Source organism: Argopecten irradians, chromosome 9 (assembly GCF_041381155.1).
Source record: "Argopecten irradians isolate NY chromosome 9, Ai_NY, whole genome shotgun sequence".
Lineage (NCBI taxonomy): Eukaryota > Metazoa > Mollusca > Bivalvia > Pectinida > Pectinidae > Argopecten > Argopecten irradians.
The window spans coordinates 30,707,191-30,724,977 of record NC_091142.1 but is presented as its reverse complement, the minus strand read 5'-3'; the positions used below and the strand labels follow the sequence as shown (position 1 = coordinate 30,724,977).

At 37.4% G+C, this 17,787-nt stretch overlaps 1 protein-coding gene across 4 annotated transcripts in view; it reads left to right on the top strand.

Annotated features, from left to right (window-relative positions):
* Positions 1–17,787, top strand: part of LOC138332055 (autism susceptibility gene 2 protein-like) — a 228,301-nt gene that overhangs the window by 154,814 nt on the left and 55,700 nt on the right. For all 4 annotated transcript variants that reach the window (XM_069280000.1, XM_069279999.1, XM_069279998.1 and 1 more), the window contains exon 5: positions 5,623–5,649. In XM_069280000.1, coding sequence (XP_069136101.1) covers positions 5,623–5,649 — 27 coding nt within the window. The remainder of the gene's footprint in view (positions 1–5,622; positions 5,650–17,787) is intronic.

The window sequence follows — 17,787 nt, the reverse complement described above, 5'->3', positions numbered from 1 at the left end:
TTGTTTCCATCAACATAAATATTTCCATGGCTCTGTATAGTGAACCTAGCATTGTTGATATTAGACATGAATACATTTTTTGAAAAAATTCAAAGAACTAAGTGTTGATGAAAAGTGCAGTGATCAAACAGAAGGCAGTTAATGAAGCATCATGAGATAGGCAAGTGTGTGTTTTAGTGCCGAGAGGGCTGTGAGGCCTTTTCATCGTTTAGCTCCATCTACTAATCAAAGTGGGTGTTACATCGCTAGTTAATGATTTCACTTGCTAGCCGGAACTCTGTTGTTTGCATACCTAACCGAATCAACACGTCTTTGAGGCGAAGCTTTGTGTACAAACTTTTTAGTATTGAAGAACAAAAAAAACTCTTATCAATCAGTAATGGCTTTTATCGTCCTTTCATCCCCATCATTATCGGAGCCAGCAACAACCGGAAAATACGCGCTACTGAGCATGGACACGGTGTGAAAGTGTTAATGCTGTTTGCCTCTAGGTAGCTCGGGTGACTTTTTGGATGAGGATTAAATGTCAATGAAATAGAACTTGTCAATATGTTTAACACTGTATATTGGTGGAGAGCAATGCAGTCCTTATAACATCACATACTTCATTCTTCGGAAGGGGCTGCGGTGGCGGATTGGTTAAGGTGTCTCAATATATCACCTCAAGCCTTTCACCTCTGGGTCATGTGTTTGAATCCCATGTGGGGGAATTTGCCAAGAACTGACAACACGCCAGTAGTTTTTCTCCTGTTACTCTGGCTTTTCTCCACCTCCTAAACTTGTCATGTCCTTAAATGACCCTGGCTGTTAGTTACAGAAACCAAACTCCAGACCTCACTCGATGAATTATCATGTAAACCTTCAACATAGAAAATAATTTTTAGCTCGCCTATTCGAAGAATAGGGGGAGCTAATGTTGTCACCCCGGCGTCGGGGTCAGCGTCGCCGTCAGCGTTGGCGTCCCATTTCACGTTAATGTTTTTGAGCAAGTTTCTGTTTCGTCAATTGTTTAAGCTTAAGTCATCATAAATGTTTATGATTTTATTTTCCTAATGTGTATGGATGCTGAACGTGATAATACAACCAATTTGGGGCCCTTTAGGTTTTTTTTTGAGTCTGTTAATTTTTCATATTTCCATGTTAAAGTTTTTGAGCAAGTTTCTATTTTGTCTATTGTTTAAGCTTAAGTCATCATAAATGTTTATGATTTTATTTTCCTAATGTGTATGGATGCTGAACGTGATAATACAACCAATTTGGGGTCCTTTAGGGGGTTTTTGAGTCTGTTAATTTGTCATATTTCCATGTTTAAATAGTAAATACTTGAACATCAACTTCTTCTGAATAAGCGAGCTTTGCTGTTCTCCAACAGCTCTTGTTATACCTCAGTCATGAGATGGAGGACTAATGGTGTTACCTACATGCCTTCCTCCTTTTGAAGGTGTGGGACATTAATGTCAGATGTTTCTAGGTAAAGCTTTGATTATTTCTGCTATTGACAACTAATGTCAATTAGGGCCAAACTTCTAGGTAAAGCTTTGGGAATTTTTGCTATTGACAACTAAGGTCCTTTAGGGCCAAACTTCTAGGTAAAGTTTTGATTATTTCTGCTATTGACAACTAAGGTCATTTAGGACCAAACTTCTAGGTAAAGCTTTGATTGTTTCTGCTATTGACAACTAAGGTCATTTAGGGCCAAACTTGTAGGTAAAGCTTTGCTTATTTCTGCTATTGACAACTAAGGTCATTTAGGGCCAAACTTGTAGGTAAAGCTTTGCTTATTTCTGCTATTGACAACAAAGGTCATTTAAGGCCAAACTTGTAGGTAAAGCTTTGCTTATTTCTGCTATTGACAACAAAGGTCATTTAAGGCCAAACTTCTAGGTAAAGCTTTGATTATTTTTGCTATTGACAAATAAGTTCATTTAGGGCTAAACTTCCAGGTAAAATTTTGATTGTTTCTGCTATTGACAACTAAGGTCATTTAGGGCTAAACTTCTAGGTAAAGCTTTGATTATTTCTGCTATTGACAACTAAGGTCATTTAGGGCCAAACTTCTAGGTAAAACTTTGGTTATTTCTGCTTTTGATAACTAAGGTCAATTAGAGCCAAACTTCTAGGTAAAGCTTTGGTTATTTTTGCTATTGACAACTAAGGTCATTTAGGGCCAAATTTCTTGGTAAAGCTTTGGTTATTTTTGCTATTGACAACTTAGGTCATTTAGGGCCAAATTTTATAGGTAAAGTGTTGGTTATTTTTGCTTGAACTAATGTCATTTAGGGCCAAACTTCTAGGTAAAGTTTCGGTTATTTTTGCTATTGACAACTAAGGTCATTTAGGGCCAAACTTCTAGTTAAAGCTTTGGTTATTTTTGCTATTGACAACTAAAGTCCTTTAGGGCCAAACTTCTAGGTAAAGTTTCGGTTATTTTTGCTATTGACAACTAAGGTCATTTAGGGCCAAACTTCTAGGTAAAGCTTTGCTTATTTCTGCTATTGACAACTAAGGTCATTTAGGGCCAAACTTCTAGGTAAAGCTTTGCTTATTTCTGCTATTGACAACTAAGGTCATTTAAGGGCCAAACTTCTAGGTAAAGCTTTGTTATTTTTGCTATGCTATGTCTTAGGCCAAACTTCTAGGTCATTTTGGCAAATTTAGGTAAACTAAAGTTGGTTATTTTTGCTATTGACAACAAAGGTCATTTAGGGCCAAACTTCTAGGTAAAGTTTTGGTTATTTTTGCTATTGACAACTAAGGTCATTTAGGGCCAAACTTCTAGTTAAAGCTTTGGCTTATTTTGTTATTGATGACAACTAAGGTCATTTAAGGCCAAACTTCTAGGTAAAGCTTTGGTTATTTCTGCTATTGACAACTAAGGTCATTTAAGGCCAAACTTCTAGGTAAAGCTTTGGTTATTTTTGCTATTGACAACTAAGGTCATTTAGGGCAAAACTTCTTGGTAAAGCTTTGGTTATTTTGGCTATTGACAACTAAGGTAATTTAGGGCCAAACTTCTTGGTAAAGCTTTGGTTATATTTGCTATTGACAACTAAGGTCATTTAGGACCAAACTTCTTGGTAAAGCTTTGGTTATTTTTGCTATTGACAACTAAGGTCATTTAGGGCCAAATTTTATAGGTAAAGCTTTGGTTATTTTTGCTTGAACTTATGTCATTTAGGGCCAAACTTCTAGGTAAAGCTTTGCTTATTTCTCCTATTGACAACTAAGGTCATTTAGGGCCAAACTTCTAGGTAAAGCTTTGGTTACTTCTGGTTGCAGATTTGTTTGTTCGAGTTGAACAGCCCATTGGCAACTTTTAAGTTCATTTAGGGCCAAACTACAAGTCGAGCAATATTTCCTGATTTTTGAAGAATTGCATACGCAAGGGGTTGTTTTTCCAGTGCAGCATTAATTTTATCCTGCAATCAACATTGGTGATGTCTGGAATACATCTACCACATATATGTTTGCTGTATGTGGCACTGACAGAAAACAACTGTAGTTTAGAATTTTAGCATGTGGGCTGAATCTACGACCTACTTCCGAAGCGAAACATTGTTTGAAAGACAGATATATTTGCAACCATGTTGGCATCTTCCAGCTTAATTGTGTGTGTTTTGAGGGAATGTTGCAAGATAAAAAGTATACAGTCAGTGCCTTAAGATATAAGCTGTGTAAATGGCCAAAATACAGCTTATATATTAAGACACTGACCATGTATTCTATAGGTACTTCATGCTGGGTATGATGATTGGTTTCCTACGGAAGCCATCATAACTGATCAAACTTCCAGTTCTATGGTTGTTTGTCGCATACAATATCCCTTAAGGTTGATCACATGATGTCTATTTAACATTGTCATTTGTCACCTAGATGTATATTACACAGTAAGTACTAATTTGTAACGTTGGAATGGCATTTAAAAGGTGAAAGGTGATATGTTCCTCACCCTTAGGGATTACAGGGCTGCTCATCAAAGGTCACACAAGGTCAGACTAGCAAAGACAAAGCCAGACATCAAAATTATTGATCGTTTTGGATGGTGACAGAGGGCAGGTGTGTTGGGTTAGAGAGACACTACCATATGGTTTGGTGGAGAGACTGCTCAAGGTTATGGAAGCCATACCTGTGTTTAACTCTGTCTCCTATGATCTAAGGAGACCTGAGAGGAGGAGCATGGAATCCAGTTAGCTCTGGTGATCAGCTAAGTCTGGTAAAATCTAGATGGCACCTCTACCCTCCCCCGAGAGATCATTTTCATTGGTTTTTATCAGAGCTACGTTTCACTACCGCCAAGGTGGGAGACCTTGCTGTATGCTGATATACCTCTACTGGGAACACAAGCCTTCCCTTATCCTCAATAAAATGGATTTTTGCTCCTATCTCTCCGTGATGTAGCGTTCTGTGGGTTTCACTGATGCAACTTAAATAGATAACCGCCTGGTAAATGAGACTGGGGATGGATATAAAATCAGAGATTTTTTTTGACATCTTTTCTATTTTGCCCTACAGATAATATGATTTTGTATAAATTGTGTATTGACTCTGCATGTTTATACCTGTTTTATGTGGCTTCTGCTACTGTTGGTATTTATACTATCAGATGTTCGCCTACAGAACCTCTCCTCAAGGTCGCCGAGAAATCTTTATTGGCGAGTAACGTATGTTATCATACACTAGTAAATTAGAAACGCAGTGTTTGATCTACATGTAGAAAACTGTCAAAAAAAACACGGGGAAGGTCAACAAAGGATCTGTAATTCATTTTAAAATTTAGCGGGAAATCTAACCAAAATATCAACACAGGGTCCATAATTTAAACAAAATATCATAGGATTCATAAACCAACTTAAAATAGAGGGAAAATTTAAACAAATTGTCAAAATGCACAGACATTAAAAAAAAAAAAAAAACAAAAAACAAAAAAAAACAAGGCTTGCTATATCTTTGAATTTCTTGGAAGATTCTCCTATTTGATATGCTAGTAATTAATGTTTGATGTAAGTAAATTTAGTGCAATTTTAAAACTCTTTCCAGTTTATAAAAGATGATATAAAACATGTTTTCAGACGAGGTAGAAATGGGTGGTTTATACATGGTTATAATTGCTGTCTATAGGTATAAACCTTAGGTGAACAATTTTATTATCCTACAGATTATCAGTTCAAATCGAGATTTAATAAGAAATATTTACAGCATTTAAAGTAGTAATCAAATTAAGGTCTAATACACATATAGGATAATTAGAGCGGTTAAGCTATGTATAGAACAAGAACAGATTGGCTTAAGTGTACAAATCGGTAACACTAGGGCCAAGTGTTGATGTGAGTGTATTGCCAGGTATTAAAGCACCTGTTTTACCTGGTGTGATTATAGAGCTCCTGCTGTTGCCTTGTCGACATGTTACACATACGTAGGCCTAGAAGACAAGCTACTATAGATTTCTACATTTCTCTGTGAAAAATTCATCGCCTCGAATGGTGCTGGTCTATATATACCAGCACAGCGACATACCACAGATACCTCTCTCTGCTACTCTACACTGTTTCCCATAATCCTTATTTGCACTTATTGAAATGTCATATAATGAATATTAATGAGGGCTGTTTTGTTGCGTTGCAGTGTGACAGCGAAAGCGGGGACGATCGGGTGAGTATTGTCTCCACGTTTTTTTGTCATGTGACCGTCAGTGTGTGTGCGTGCGTGCGTGCCGTTTGTTATTGTCATTTAGTTATATAGTGTGTTTCTGCTACGGAGATCATGAACCTACAAATCAAGGTCCTATACCGCTGGATAGATTGGATTGCCGTCGTGTGATCACCGACATTTTCATTCTCGCCTGGTTGGTGAAAAGCTTTAGTAATGGTTAATTTGAAAGCTGACGCCCGGCTTGCTCACATAGTATATTTATCGGAGTGAGGTATAGGACTCCATACACAACCGCCAAGGCCGATCACGATGATTCATTCCACGTTCAATATCAATGTGTAAAAATGATTTTTCACTCGGAACAAAGAAATTTGTGTGAATACCAAGTGTTTGACTTGTAGTGACGACTCGGGTGATGTGTTTATATATGATGGAGTAATATTTACAAATCAGACACATTTCACTGCAGGTAAGTGTGGAGAATCTGAGGCGTTCTATTTCTGTATGTCTCAGTATGGTATAGCCACACAATGGTCACTACTGGTCCTAATATAGCCACACAATGGTCAGTAAATACTGACCCTACCACAGACCCTTTGTTAGTCCTAGGGTATGTGATGTACTCCAGTGAATCAGATAGTCACCAGTGAACAGTGCTGTACCAACCAATGACCCTTACAATGGTGATAGTTGTAATTCTTTATTGTGTATCAATTCAGACTCTCTAAGGGTTGGCTTAGATATAGATACTGACAGATATTTAGAGGCAGATATAGGGGCTATATATACAGATATTAGCCAATGAGGAGGCTGTAAGTCAAAATATAATTATTAGTGCACTCTAGAAAGCAAAATATTTCTCACAAATGCAGAAACATGTCTGAAATGCAAGTCTTGTTTGAAAAGTCTGCATGGTTTTGCATAGATTTGCAAAGTTTAAAATGTAGAGACTAAGGTCAGTAATGCAGGAGCTTGCCTCTGCTAAAGGACTTCATTGTGAAATGAAAAGTGCAAGTTGAAGTGACTTTCGTCAGAAATATAGTGATATATTAGGAGTACTAAGACTTTAGTTAGGCATAGCCTTGTTAGAAAGATGGGATCTGTCAGAAATACTGCCTCCTCAGGAATGCACAGATGAAAGATAGATAAAAGTAGTTTATGTTCTATAATGACACGGAATAATATTCACCCCATAGCCTTCACCAATATCTTCTATAATAACATGGAATGATACCTTCACCAATATGTTCTATAACAACATGGAATGATATTTACCCCATAGCCTTCACCATTATGTTCTATAATAACATGGAATGATACCTTCACCAATATGTTCTATAATAACATGGAATGATACCTTCACCAATATGTTCTATAATGACCTGGAATGATATTTACCTCATAGCCTTCATCAATATGTTCTATAATAACATGTAATGATATTTACCCCATAGCCTTCACCAATATGTTCTATAATAACATGGAATGATACCTTCACCAATATGTTCTATAATGACCTGGAATGATATTTACCTCATAGCCTTCATCAATATGTTCTATAATAACATGTAATGATATTTACCCCATAGCCTTCACCAATATGTTCTATAATAACATGGAATGATACCTTTACCAATATGTTCTATAATAACATGGAATGATATTTACCCCATAGCCTTCACCAATATGTTCTATAATAACATGGAATGATACCTTCACCAATATGTTCTATAATAACATGGAATGATACCTTTACCAATATGTTCTATAATAACATGGAATGATATTTACCCCATAGCCTTCATCAATATGTTCTATAATAATATGGAATGATACCTTCATCAATATGTTCTATAATAACATGGAATGATATTTACCCCATAGCCTTCACCAATATGTTCTATAATAACATGGAATGATACCTTCATCAATATGTTCTATAATAACATGGAATGATATTTACCCCATAGCCTTCACCATTATGTTCTATAATAACATGGAATGATATTTACCCCATAGCCTTCACCAATATCTTCTATAATAACATGGAATGATGCCTTCACCAATATGTTCTATAATAACATGGAATGATATTTACCCCATAGCCTTCACCAATATGTTCTATAATAACATGGAATGATATTTACCCCATAGCCTTCACCAATATGTTCTATAATAACATGGAATGATATTTACCCCATAGCCTTCACCATTATGTTCTATAATAACATGGAATGATATTTACCCCATAGCCTTCACCAATGAAGATTACTGAGCAGACTTAATAATGAAGTTCTCTGTATGTATAAATGTGTTGGAAGTTTAGCTCTAACGATATGATCTAATCCAGAGTTCTGCATACATAATGCAATAAATATGTTTTAAGGGTCCAGATTAGAGATTAATATGGGTAACATATTTCTACCAGACCAAGTTGTGTTCTGATGTGTATTAAATAGGCTTACACGCCGACAGATTTCATCTTAATATTAAGTCAAATCTACGTAAGCTCTTTATTCCATCGTTTAGAAGAAATGTTTTCACTTGATATGCTTTTGTTGGATGCAAGCCTGGCAGTTATTAGCATATGTAAGAGAGGTAAAAGTCATTTGACCCACTCATTTAAACCTTAATCTTGTGATCCTGTTTTATGCTAGGGGAATCATTCCACCCATTACCACAGCTTACTCAAATACTTCTATTCAGCCACTTGTTTATGTACCGTCATTGTCGACTATCGCCTCAGAGCGTAAGTTTACCAAACTACCACCTTCAATGTGGGATGTAAATGAAGTACACATCACACACGTTCGCTTCAGTGGAGCTCTTCAGGCTTAGGAGGTGAGTAGCTGTAATGGAAATTCGGAGGCAGCAACTAGAGAAGGAGGAGTAGGCCATATTTGTTGAGGTTTTTTTGTCAGATATTTGGTATTGTTAAGAGCTCCAATTGATCTGGTCGAAATGCCCCTCAATACTAAATCTCTCGTGTTCTTTTGATGTCTCTGTGAACACGATATGAAAACATTTCTGTTAAATTAGCCGTGACCACGTCAATGTGGGAAGCAGCTGGTCGAGATTGAATTGAGATTTCTCTGACAAAATCATGCCTTTTGTATTAAAGTTTATTGAGATATTATGAGTTTATAGGATACATTTCTAGAAGGTTTTCAACAACACATTTTCCCTCGCCATTAAATCAAACTGATTGAATTTTAACTGTAGGAAATTTTGATTGATTTTTAAGGAGGCTTATAAGCGTGGAAATGTGTCATGTAAGCTGTATGTATATATTCATACCTTAAAAGTGCATGATTTCCACAATAGTAGAATTATTCACAGATTTAGATCTAGTTAATTCTACTCTTAAATTCATGTTGCTTTAAGTTACATTAAATAACATAGGGCTGTCGACCTCTGATGAAAACCATTATTGTTAATAGGAAAAAGGATTTAGTAGGGTAAAAAACGAAAAGAAAAAATGTTTAATATGTTGAATGTGTAGCAGGATTTTAATAATTAGGTAGTGTTTCTGATACACAGAGAGAATGAAAGGTAATACATGAAGGGCAATACATTATAGCTACAGTGACTTGTATTTTAACATTACACTACTACACAAAGCTTGTCTGGACCATTATTATACAAAGATTAGCCATTTTGTTCCTGTTTGTCACAAGATCCTAGCGTAACAACCCACTCACAGCTTTAAATTATACCGTGATTTTAGGAGAAGTCATTTAAATTTGGTGTCTGTGAGAGTTTTGTGTCTGTTGTGATATGAAGGCCATTTTTAGCTCACCTGGCCCAAAGGGCCGGTGAGCTTATGTCATGGCGCGGCGTCCGTCGTCCGTCGTCCGTCGTCCGTCCGTCCGTCCGTCCGTCCGTCCGTCGTCCGTCTGTCCGTCAACATTTCCTTTAAATCGCTACTAGTCATAGAGTTCTGCATGGATTTTAACCAAATTTGGCCAGAAACATCCTTGGGGGGAGGGGAACAGAACTTGTATAAATTTTTGCTCTGACCCCCCGGGGACAGGAGGGGCGGGGCCCAATAGGGGAAATTGAGGTAAATCCTATAAATCGCTACTTGTCCTAGAGTTCTGCATGGATTGAAAACAAATTTGGCCAGAAACATCCTTGGGGGAAGGGGAATAGAACTTGTATAAATATTGGCTCTGACCCCCCGGGGGCAGGAGGGGCGGGGCCCAATAGGTGAAATTGAGGTAAATCCTATAAATCGCTACCTGTCCTAGTGTTCTGCATGGATTGTAACCAAATTTGGCCAGAAACATCCTTGGGGGAAGGGGAACAGAACTTGTATAAATTTTGGCTCTGACCCCCCGGGGACAGGAGGGGCGGGGCCCAATAAGGGAAATTTAGGTAAATCCTATAAATCGCTACTTGTCCTAGAGTTCTGCATGGATTGTAACCAAATTTGGCCAGAAACATCCTTGGGGGAAGGGGATCAGAACTTGTTTAAATTTTTGCTCTGACCCCCCGAGGACAGGAGGGGCGGGGCCCAATAGGGGAAATTAAGGTAAATCCTATAAATCGCTACTTGTCCTAGAGTTCTGCATGGATTGTAACCAAATTTGGCCAGAAACATCCTTGGGGGAAGGGGAACAGAACTTGTATAAATTTTGGCTCTGACCCCCCGGGGACAGGAGGGGCGGGGCCCAATAAGGGAAATTTAGGTAAATCCTATAAATCGCTACTTGTCCTAGAGTTCTGCATGGATTGTAACCAAATTTGGCCAGAAACATCCTTGGGGGAAGGGGATCAGAACTTGTTTAAATTTTTGCTCTGACCCCCCGAGGACAGGAGGGGCGGGGCCCAATAGGGGAAATTAAGGTAAATCCTATAAATCGCTACTTGTCCTAGAGTTCTGCATGGATTGTAACCAAATTTGGCCAGAAACATCCTTGAGGGAAGGGGAATAGAACTTGTATAAATTTTGGCTCTGACCCCCCCGGGGACAGGAGGGGCGGGGCCCAATAGGGGAAATTGAGGTAAATCCTATAAATCGTACCTGTCCTAGTGTTCTGCATGGATTGTAACCAAATTTGGCCAGAAACATCCTTGGGGGAAGGGGAACAGAACTTGTACAAATTTTGGCTCTGACCCCCCGGGGACAGGAGGGGCGGGGCCCAATAAGGGAAATTTAGGTAAATCCTATAAATCGCTATTTGTCCTAGAGTTCTGCATGGATTGTAACCAAATTTGGCCAGAAACATCCTTGGCTCTGACCCCCCGAGGACAGGAGGGGCGGGGCCTAATAGGGGAAATAGAGGTAAATCCTATAAATCTCTACTTGTCCTAGAGTTGTGCATGGATTGAAACCAAATTTGGCCAGAAACATCCTTGGGGGAAGGAGAATAGAACTTGTATAAATTTTGGCTCTGACCCCCTGGGGGCAGGAGGGGCGGGGCCCAATAGGGAAATTTAGGTAAATCCTATAAATCGCTACTTGTCTTAGAGTTCTGCTTGGAGTTTAACCAAATTTGGCCCAGAAACATCCTTGGGGTTAACAGAATTCCTATAATTTTTGGCTCTGACCCCCTTGAGCAGAAAGAGTGGGGCCCAATAGGGGAATTAGAGGTAAATATTCAAATTCCTTCAGAAAAGAAACAATGAACCTTACTAGGCATTACAAACCAGGTGAGCGATACAGGCCCTCTGGGCCTCTTGTTGTGTGAACGCTGAGACTAAATAATTCAGTGTTGGTAAGTCCTGGAACAAGAAATTACACTACCTACGCCCATTGACCGGTGACATGCAGCATACACTGGTCCTCTCACTAAAGGCACCAGTGTCACCAATATTGTCACAATTACAGGGATTCCTTCCTTAAATATATTAAAGTTAAAGATCAGTTTTCCTTATTGAAGTGATCTTTCTAGTTAACAAAATTTCTTCTCATCTTATGGAATTACAATGGGCTGGTGGAAAATCTTTACTGAAGTTAAGTTTTATTTGAGTTTTACCTGATCTTCTGGGTTCATGATCTATTGGTTAGGATTGACCTTTGGCCTCATGACCTAATTTGGGCAATCAATAACTCTTGGATTATGACCAGTTTCAATTAAAAGTTGACTTTATTATGGCCAGTTGTTTAAGATATTTTTGACCTTTTGTGATATGATGTATTGAGATGTTTTTGACTTTTTGTGTTACAACCTATTTAAATAATTTAGACCTTTTCTGTTACGACCTATTTAAATGATTTTGACCTTTCTGTTACGACCTATTTAAATGATTTTGACCTTTTGGTTTATGGCGTATTTTTATGTTTTTGACCTTTCCTGTTATGACCTCTTTAGATGTTTTTAACCTATCATGTTATGACCTATTTAGATGTTTTTGACCTTTCGTGTTATAACCTTTTTAGATGTTTTTGACCTTTTCTGTAAAGACCTATTTAGATGTTTTTGACCTATCATGTTATGACCTATTTAGATGTTTTTGACCTTTCGTGTTATAACCTTTTTAGATGTTTTTGACCTTTTCTGTAAAGACCTATTTAAATGATTTTGACCTTTCGTGTTATGACATAATTAGATGTTTTTGACCTTTCGTGTTATGACATATTTAGATGTTTTTGACCTTTTGTGTTGTGACATATTCAGATGTTTTTTGACCTTTTGTGTTGTGACATATTTAGATGTTTTTGACCTTTTGTGTTATGACATATTTAGATGTTTTTGACCTTTTGTGTTGTGACATATTCAGATGTTTTTGACCTTTCGTGTTATGACATATTTAGATGTTTTTGACCTTTTGTGTTATGACATATTTAGATGTTTTTGCCTTTTTGTGTTAACATTTGTTTTGGAGTTGTTAATTAACCTTTAGTATTTTGACCTTCATTATCAGAAATTTATTTGATTGAATGATAAGAAATGTCCTAAAAGCAATCATTATTGCTTGGCTTCCCTGACATTGGTAGTTGGTCGTCCCCAATAGAATGGTATGGGAGCCATTGTCTCCCCATAGTCACAAAAGCCATGCTAGGCCAGCCTGTAATGCTATAATTAATCATTCATATGTTGGTTTTCATTCGGCTCACAATGGTAGTAAAAAGCTACACATTCTTTTACCCTGGGAAATATGGCATTAAATAATTGATCATCTATTTGATGGGAATACTCTGTTAGGATCACATACCTGGAACTAAGTCTGCTACAGAGTCTGAGATACAAACTGAACCAGATACAGAGTATAAAGGAGTTCATATCTACCTGTCTGGATAGGAGATTTATCGTCCTAGTGCTAACCAGGGAAACAAGGCCTTATCATCAAGACTAGAACATCATGTTGTCTGGCAACCTGATTTAAAAAGTCATATTGCATGTAGACATTGGCCCCAATTTTATTACCTTAACCCTGAATTACACAACTGTTGTGACCTTGACCTGAACTACATGGTTTTTGTGACCTTGACCTGAACTACATGGCTTTTTGGAAAATGACTTTTATGATCAATTAGTCTTATTTTGACTTTTGTGAACCTGATTACTGGAAGTCTGTGACCTGAGTATTTGTCTTTTTCAAAAATTACACCAACATAATGCTTGGCTTTTGCATGACCTTCACCCAAATTTCTTGGCTTCTATGTCCCTGACCCAGAATTTGTGATGATTGCCTTGATACAAAATGAATGAGCTTTGTTGTCTTGACTCAAATAGCTTGGCTGATGGTGTTATGAATGCAGAACCACAGTCTGGCGACAAAAAAACATAGATTTGTTAAATGCTTGGTGTGATGGTAATATACCGCCATCAGTACAACACTGGGGAGTAAGATGGCCCGCTCAGAGATGGTTCTGATATTTAGTGATTGGATCACTGACAAGTTAAGGTGTCTTTAAAGAACAAAACAAATCTTCGACAATTAACTCTGACACGTAGTTACTCTGATCACATGATTTACATGTTTCTTCTCTCTCTGTTGATGTAAAAAGACCTAACAAGTCAGTTCTGATATAAACAGTGAAAAGTGACATTCATTCCATCATGTATTTATCCAAAATGGCTTCTGTGTGGCTGAAACCCCAGGGAAGTACTGGCTGTTTATTGGGCTTTACTCTCCTCATCTGGTGTGAAGTAGAATTCCTAACCATATTTTACCCAGGGGACATGTACATCCCTGACAGTTGAGTCTAAAACCGTCAAGTCAGGTGCCAGGAGAGCTGAGCCATTTACAGTAAAATTGCATTATGTGGATTGAAATTGAGATCTAATTTGGCAGCCCTACATAAACTATTGCCAATCGACTTAGGAGAGTCTCTCTAGTGCCAGAATAGCATTTCAAGCAAATTTGATTTGCTTGCTGGTTTTATTTCCCAAAGGGCCGTAATTGGTGATGTAAATAGTACACTGTTGTAGATTTATATGGAGGCTCCCTGCACTGGAGGATTAGACAAGCTCTAATTTACATCAATCCAACTCTCTCCCAACATGAATGCTGACAGCACAAGCAAACAAGACTGTCACATTTTTTTGGTGAATTCATCTTTGTTGTCCACAAAGCCCGCCTCTGGATGTTTTGTTATATTTATGAGTGTAAAAAGATACTGACACTGAAGTACATACTTAGTGAACTAAATCCCTCTGGGTGACCAAGCTCTAATCAAATAAGGCACTTTCCAATCGATAATTAAACCTGATAGATAATGGCCAACTTGGCGCTTTGTTTCCATGGATCCAAGCGGAGGTGTGAAACGTTACTGTGTTGACGGAAGCCCTTGCCCCACTTGGAATTAGCAATAAAAAGCAGAGAGCATTTTATGGTAAACGGATGTCTCACAAAAAAAAATTCTTTGGTTATAAAAGGAGGGAGTGATACTTAAGTTGTCTGTTTGGATAATACTGTATGACATGTCATGGGACAAAAATCCTGTTCCACAAAACAAAAGACAAGGGATTGAGGAAAGTATTATCTGCCAGTGTCAATTAGTTAGGAATTTAAAAAAAAAAAACACAAAAAAAGTGTAGCTCTGAAGAGATTCTGTAAGTTTGGAAATAGATTTGGGGATTTTATAAAGATATGAAACAACTTCTTTACATAGTCAATGTCGGGAACAATTTGTAATAGGCCGATTTCAAGAACAACTTTTCCCACATTGTTTTAGTAGCATGGTTTTGGTGTCTTGACATATCTGTAATGACGTATTTGAGTAGCATCGTTTGGGTATCTTGACATCTCTGTATTGACGTATTTGAGTAGCATCGTTTTGGTATCTTGACATATCTGTATTGACGTATTTGAGTAGCATCGTTTGGGTATCTCAACTTTTTTGTACTGATGTAGGAAACATCAGTGGGCACACACCTTTAACACTTTCCGTTGGAAATTATCAGTTAGCATGGACTTAGTTAACAAACTTACCACAAGTGTAAACATTTCACACGCTTAAATGTCAGGTACTTTGTTCTCAAAATTATTGTATTGATTCCATATAGCTAAGCCAGTTTATATATTTTGTATTTAACATTTTAGGATTTTCGTTTCTCTTGACACCGCCTCACTTTTTGCCTCACGTTGAGTGCTCGCCCCTATGAGGAAGACTCAGGGTTCTGTCCCCTGGCCAAGACACGATATAGTCTAAAAAAGTGCTTGTTTACACCTTGTTCTATAAAAGTGGTGGTTTCTGCTCCTGCTTATAGCATAAAGGGAGTGGGAGGACTGGTTTTGGCAGTCAAATGTGACAGGGTGGGGTGTCTTCAATGCCATGTTTCTATTACAATGAAACACAACAAGAATAGATACCACAGCCTCCCAAGACATTACAATGAAACACAACAAGAATAGATACCACAGCCTCCCAAGACATTACAATGAAACACAACAAGAATAGATACCACAGCCTCTCAAGACATTCACACATCGCATTGTACACAATGGAGCTCGTCCTTACGTGATCTTGGCTGTTAACAGGTAAACCAAACCAATTGAAAGAACATTTTAGGATGTAGCATTTTCTAATTTTTGGATTTTGGAAATAAAATTCAGGATTTTGGATATAGCAAATCAACATTTTAGAAATAACATTTTTGGATTTCGGAAATATAAAGATCATTTCTGGAGAAGGCGTTCTGCTCCCTGAAGATATCCTGAAATGTGATTAAAAAAGAGTTCATGTACATTGAATTAAAAAAATATTGTATATATATTATCAATACACTAAACGTGTATACAGTATCATCTAATCAGTTGGCAGTGAAACAGTTTGTAGAAAGACATCAAATGTCCATAAAAAACTGACATCTTCGCCGAGAGACTCAAGTATTGTTGTCAATACAGAGAAAAGGTAGATATGATATCTGACATGAACTGACATTTCTTGGAATAGCTATTAATATTTGCATGTGATAAAGACCTGAAGATATCAATAAAGTAAGATGCAGGAATCAATAGAAGGGGATGCCACAGCAGCAGCTTGTATCTTCTGTACAGCAATTGTACGTTATCAAATTATTATATCTTTAAGATATACATACATATACATACAGCATTCATGGACAACATATACAGTCAAACCTCGATGATTCAAACTTCGATGATTCAAACTTCTCGCTGTATTGAACTTTTTGTCTGGTCCCGAATTTCTTCACTATATAACATTACTAACTAACCCATGTATGAATCGAAGTTTTATGAATCGAAGTTCTCGATGTATCGAACTTTTTTCATGGACCATTTCGATGATTCGAATAAAAAATTACCTGTACAGATCATGAGCAGGTGTTCACCGATCGTGATACCCCGCGGCATGCTGTCACACCTAGTTGTCTCGCGACAGCCCTTCACCGGACAATAGGGATTATGACAGCTTGTGTTGCTTGCTTGATATCATCAAGATAATTAATACCACTAATCAGGCTGATACCCGGTGCTTTGTTTTTACAAGCTGCGTTATTAAATCATTAGTACGACAAAGATACAGTTAGTCGTTTTTGATGTTCGCCGCCGCCATTGGTAGCGGTTTGTAGAATTTACGGAACGGTAAATAGCGAGGCACATTATTAGTAACTCATACTCAAAACTGTTACATTGCAAAACGTTGACATAAATACTGGAGCAAATCGATCATTTTAAATCGAAGTATTTTGTAGGTGTTGTAGCGCTTTCGGTTCCTCCTTTTTAGTTTCGTTGTTACAACGTGTTTTCGTTTTTATATTCATTCTGCAATATTAACCACCGCATAAATAGTCACCAAACGAACACATGTACATGGGTTAATCAGGCCTAGTACACGTAAGTCTTGTTTATAATATACATATGTATTGCTAACGATAGCAATATATGTAATTAATTACATACTTCGTTTTTTATTTTGTTTGTGGTTAATACAATGATTATAAAGTTTACGGAACACAACTACCACCGTTTGGTCATGGTAAAAAAAATCGGTCTAATATATTTCAACCACGAATAATTCGAAGTCTCGATGTTTTGAAGTTTTTCTGACGGTCCCTTGAACTTCGATACATCGAGGTTTGACTGTACATACATACAGCATTCATGGACAACATATACATACATACAGCATTCATGGACAACATATTCATACATACAGCATTCATGGACAACATATTCATACATACAGCATTCATGGACAACATATACATACATACAGCATTCATGGACAACATATACATACATACAGCATTCATGGACAACATATACATACATACAGCATTCATGGACAACATATACATACATACAGCATTCATGGACAACATATACATACATACAGCATTCATGGACAACATATACATACATACAGCATTCATGGACAACATATACATACATACAGCATTCATGGACAACATATTCATACATACAGCATTCATGGATAGGAAGAGCTCAAGTGTTTGTTTGGTTGGTAGGTTACCTGTGTTAAAATAAAAACCTACAAAGTAATATGATTGTGTGTAATCTGTCAATGTTGTTGGATTCTGGGTAATATGTCCATGTTGTTGGATCCTTGGCAATCTATCCATGTTGTGTTGTCGAATTCTGGGTAATCTTTCCATGTTGTTGGATTCTGGGTAATCTGTCAATGTCGTTGGATTCTGGGTAATATGTCCATGTTGTTGGATCCTTGGCAATCTATCAATGTTGTGTTGTCAGATTCTG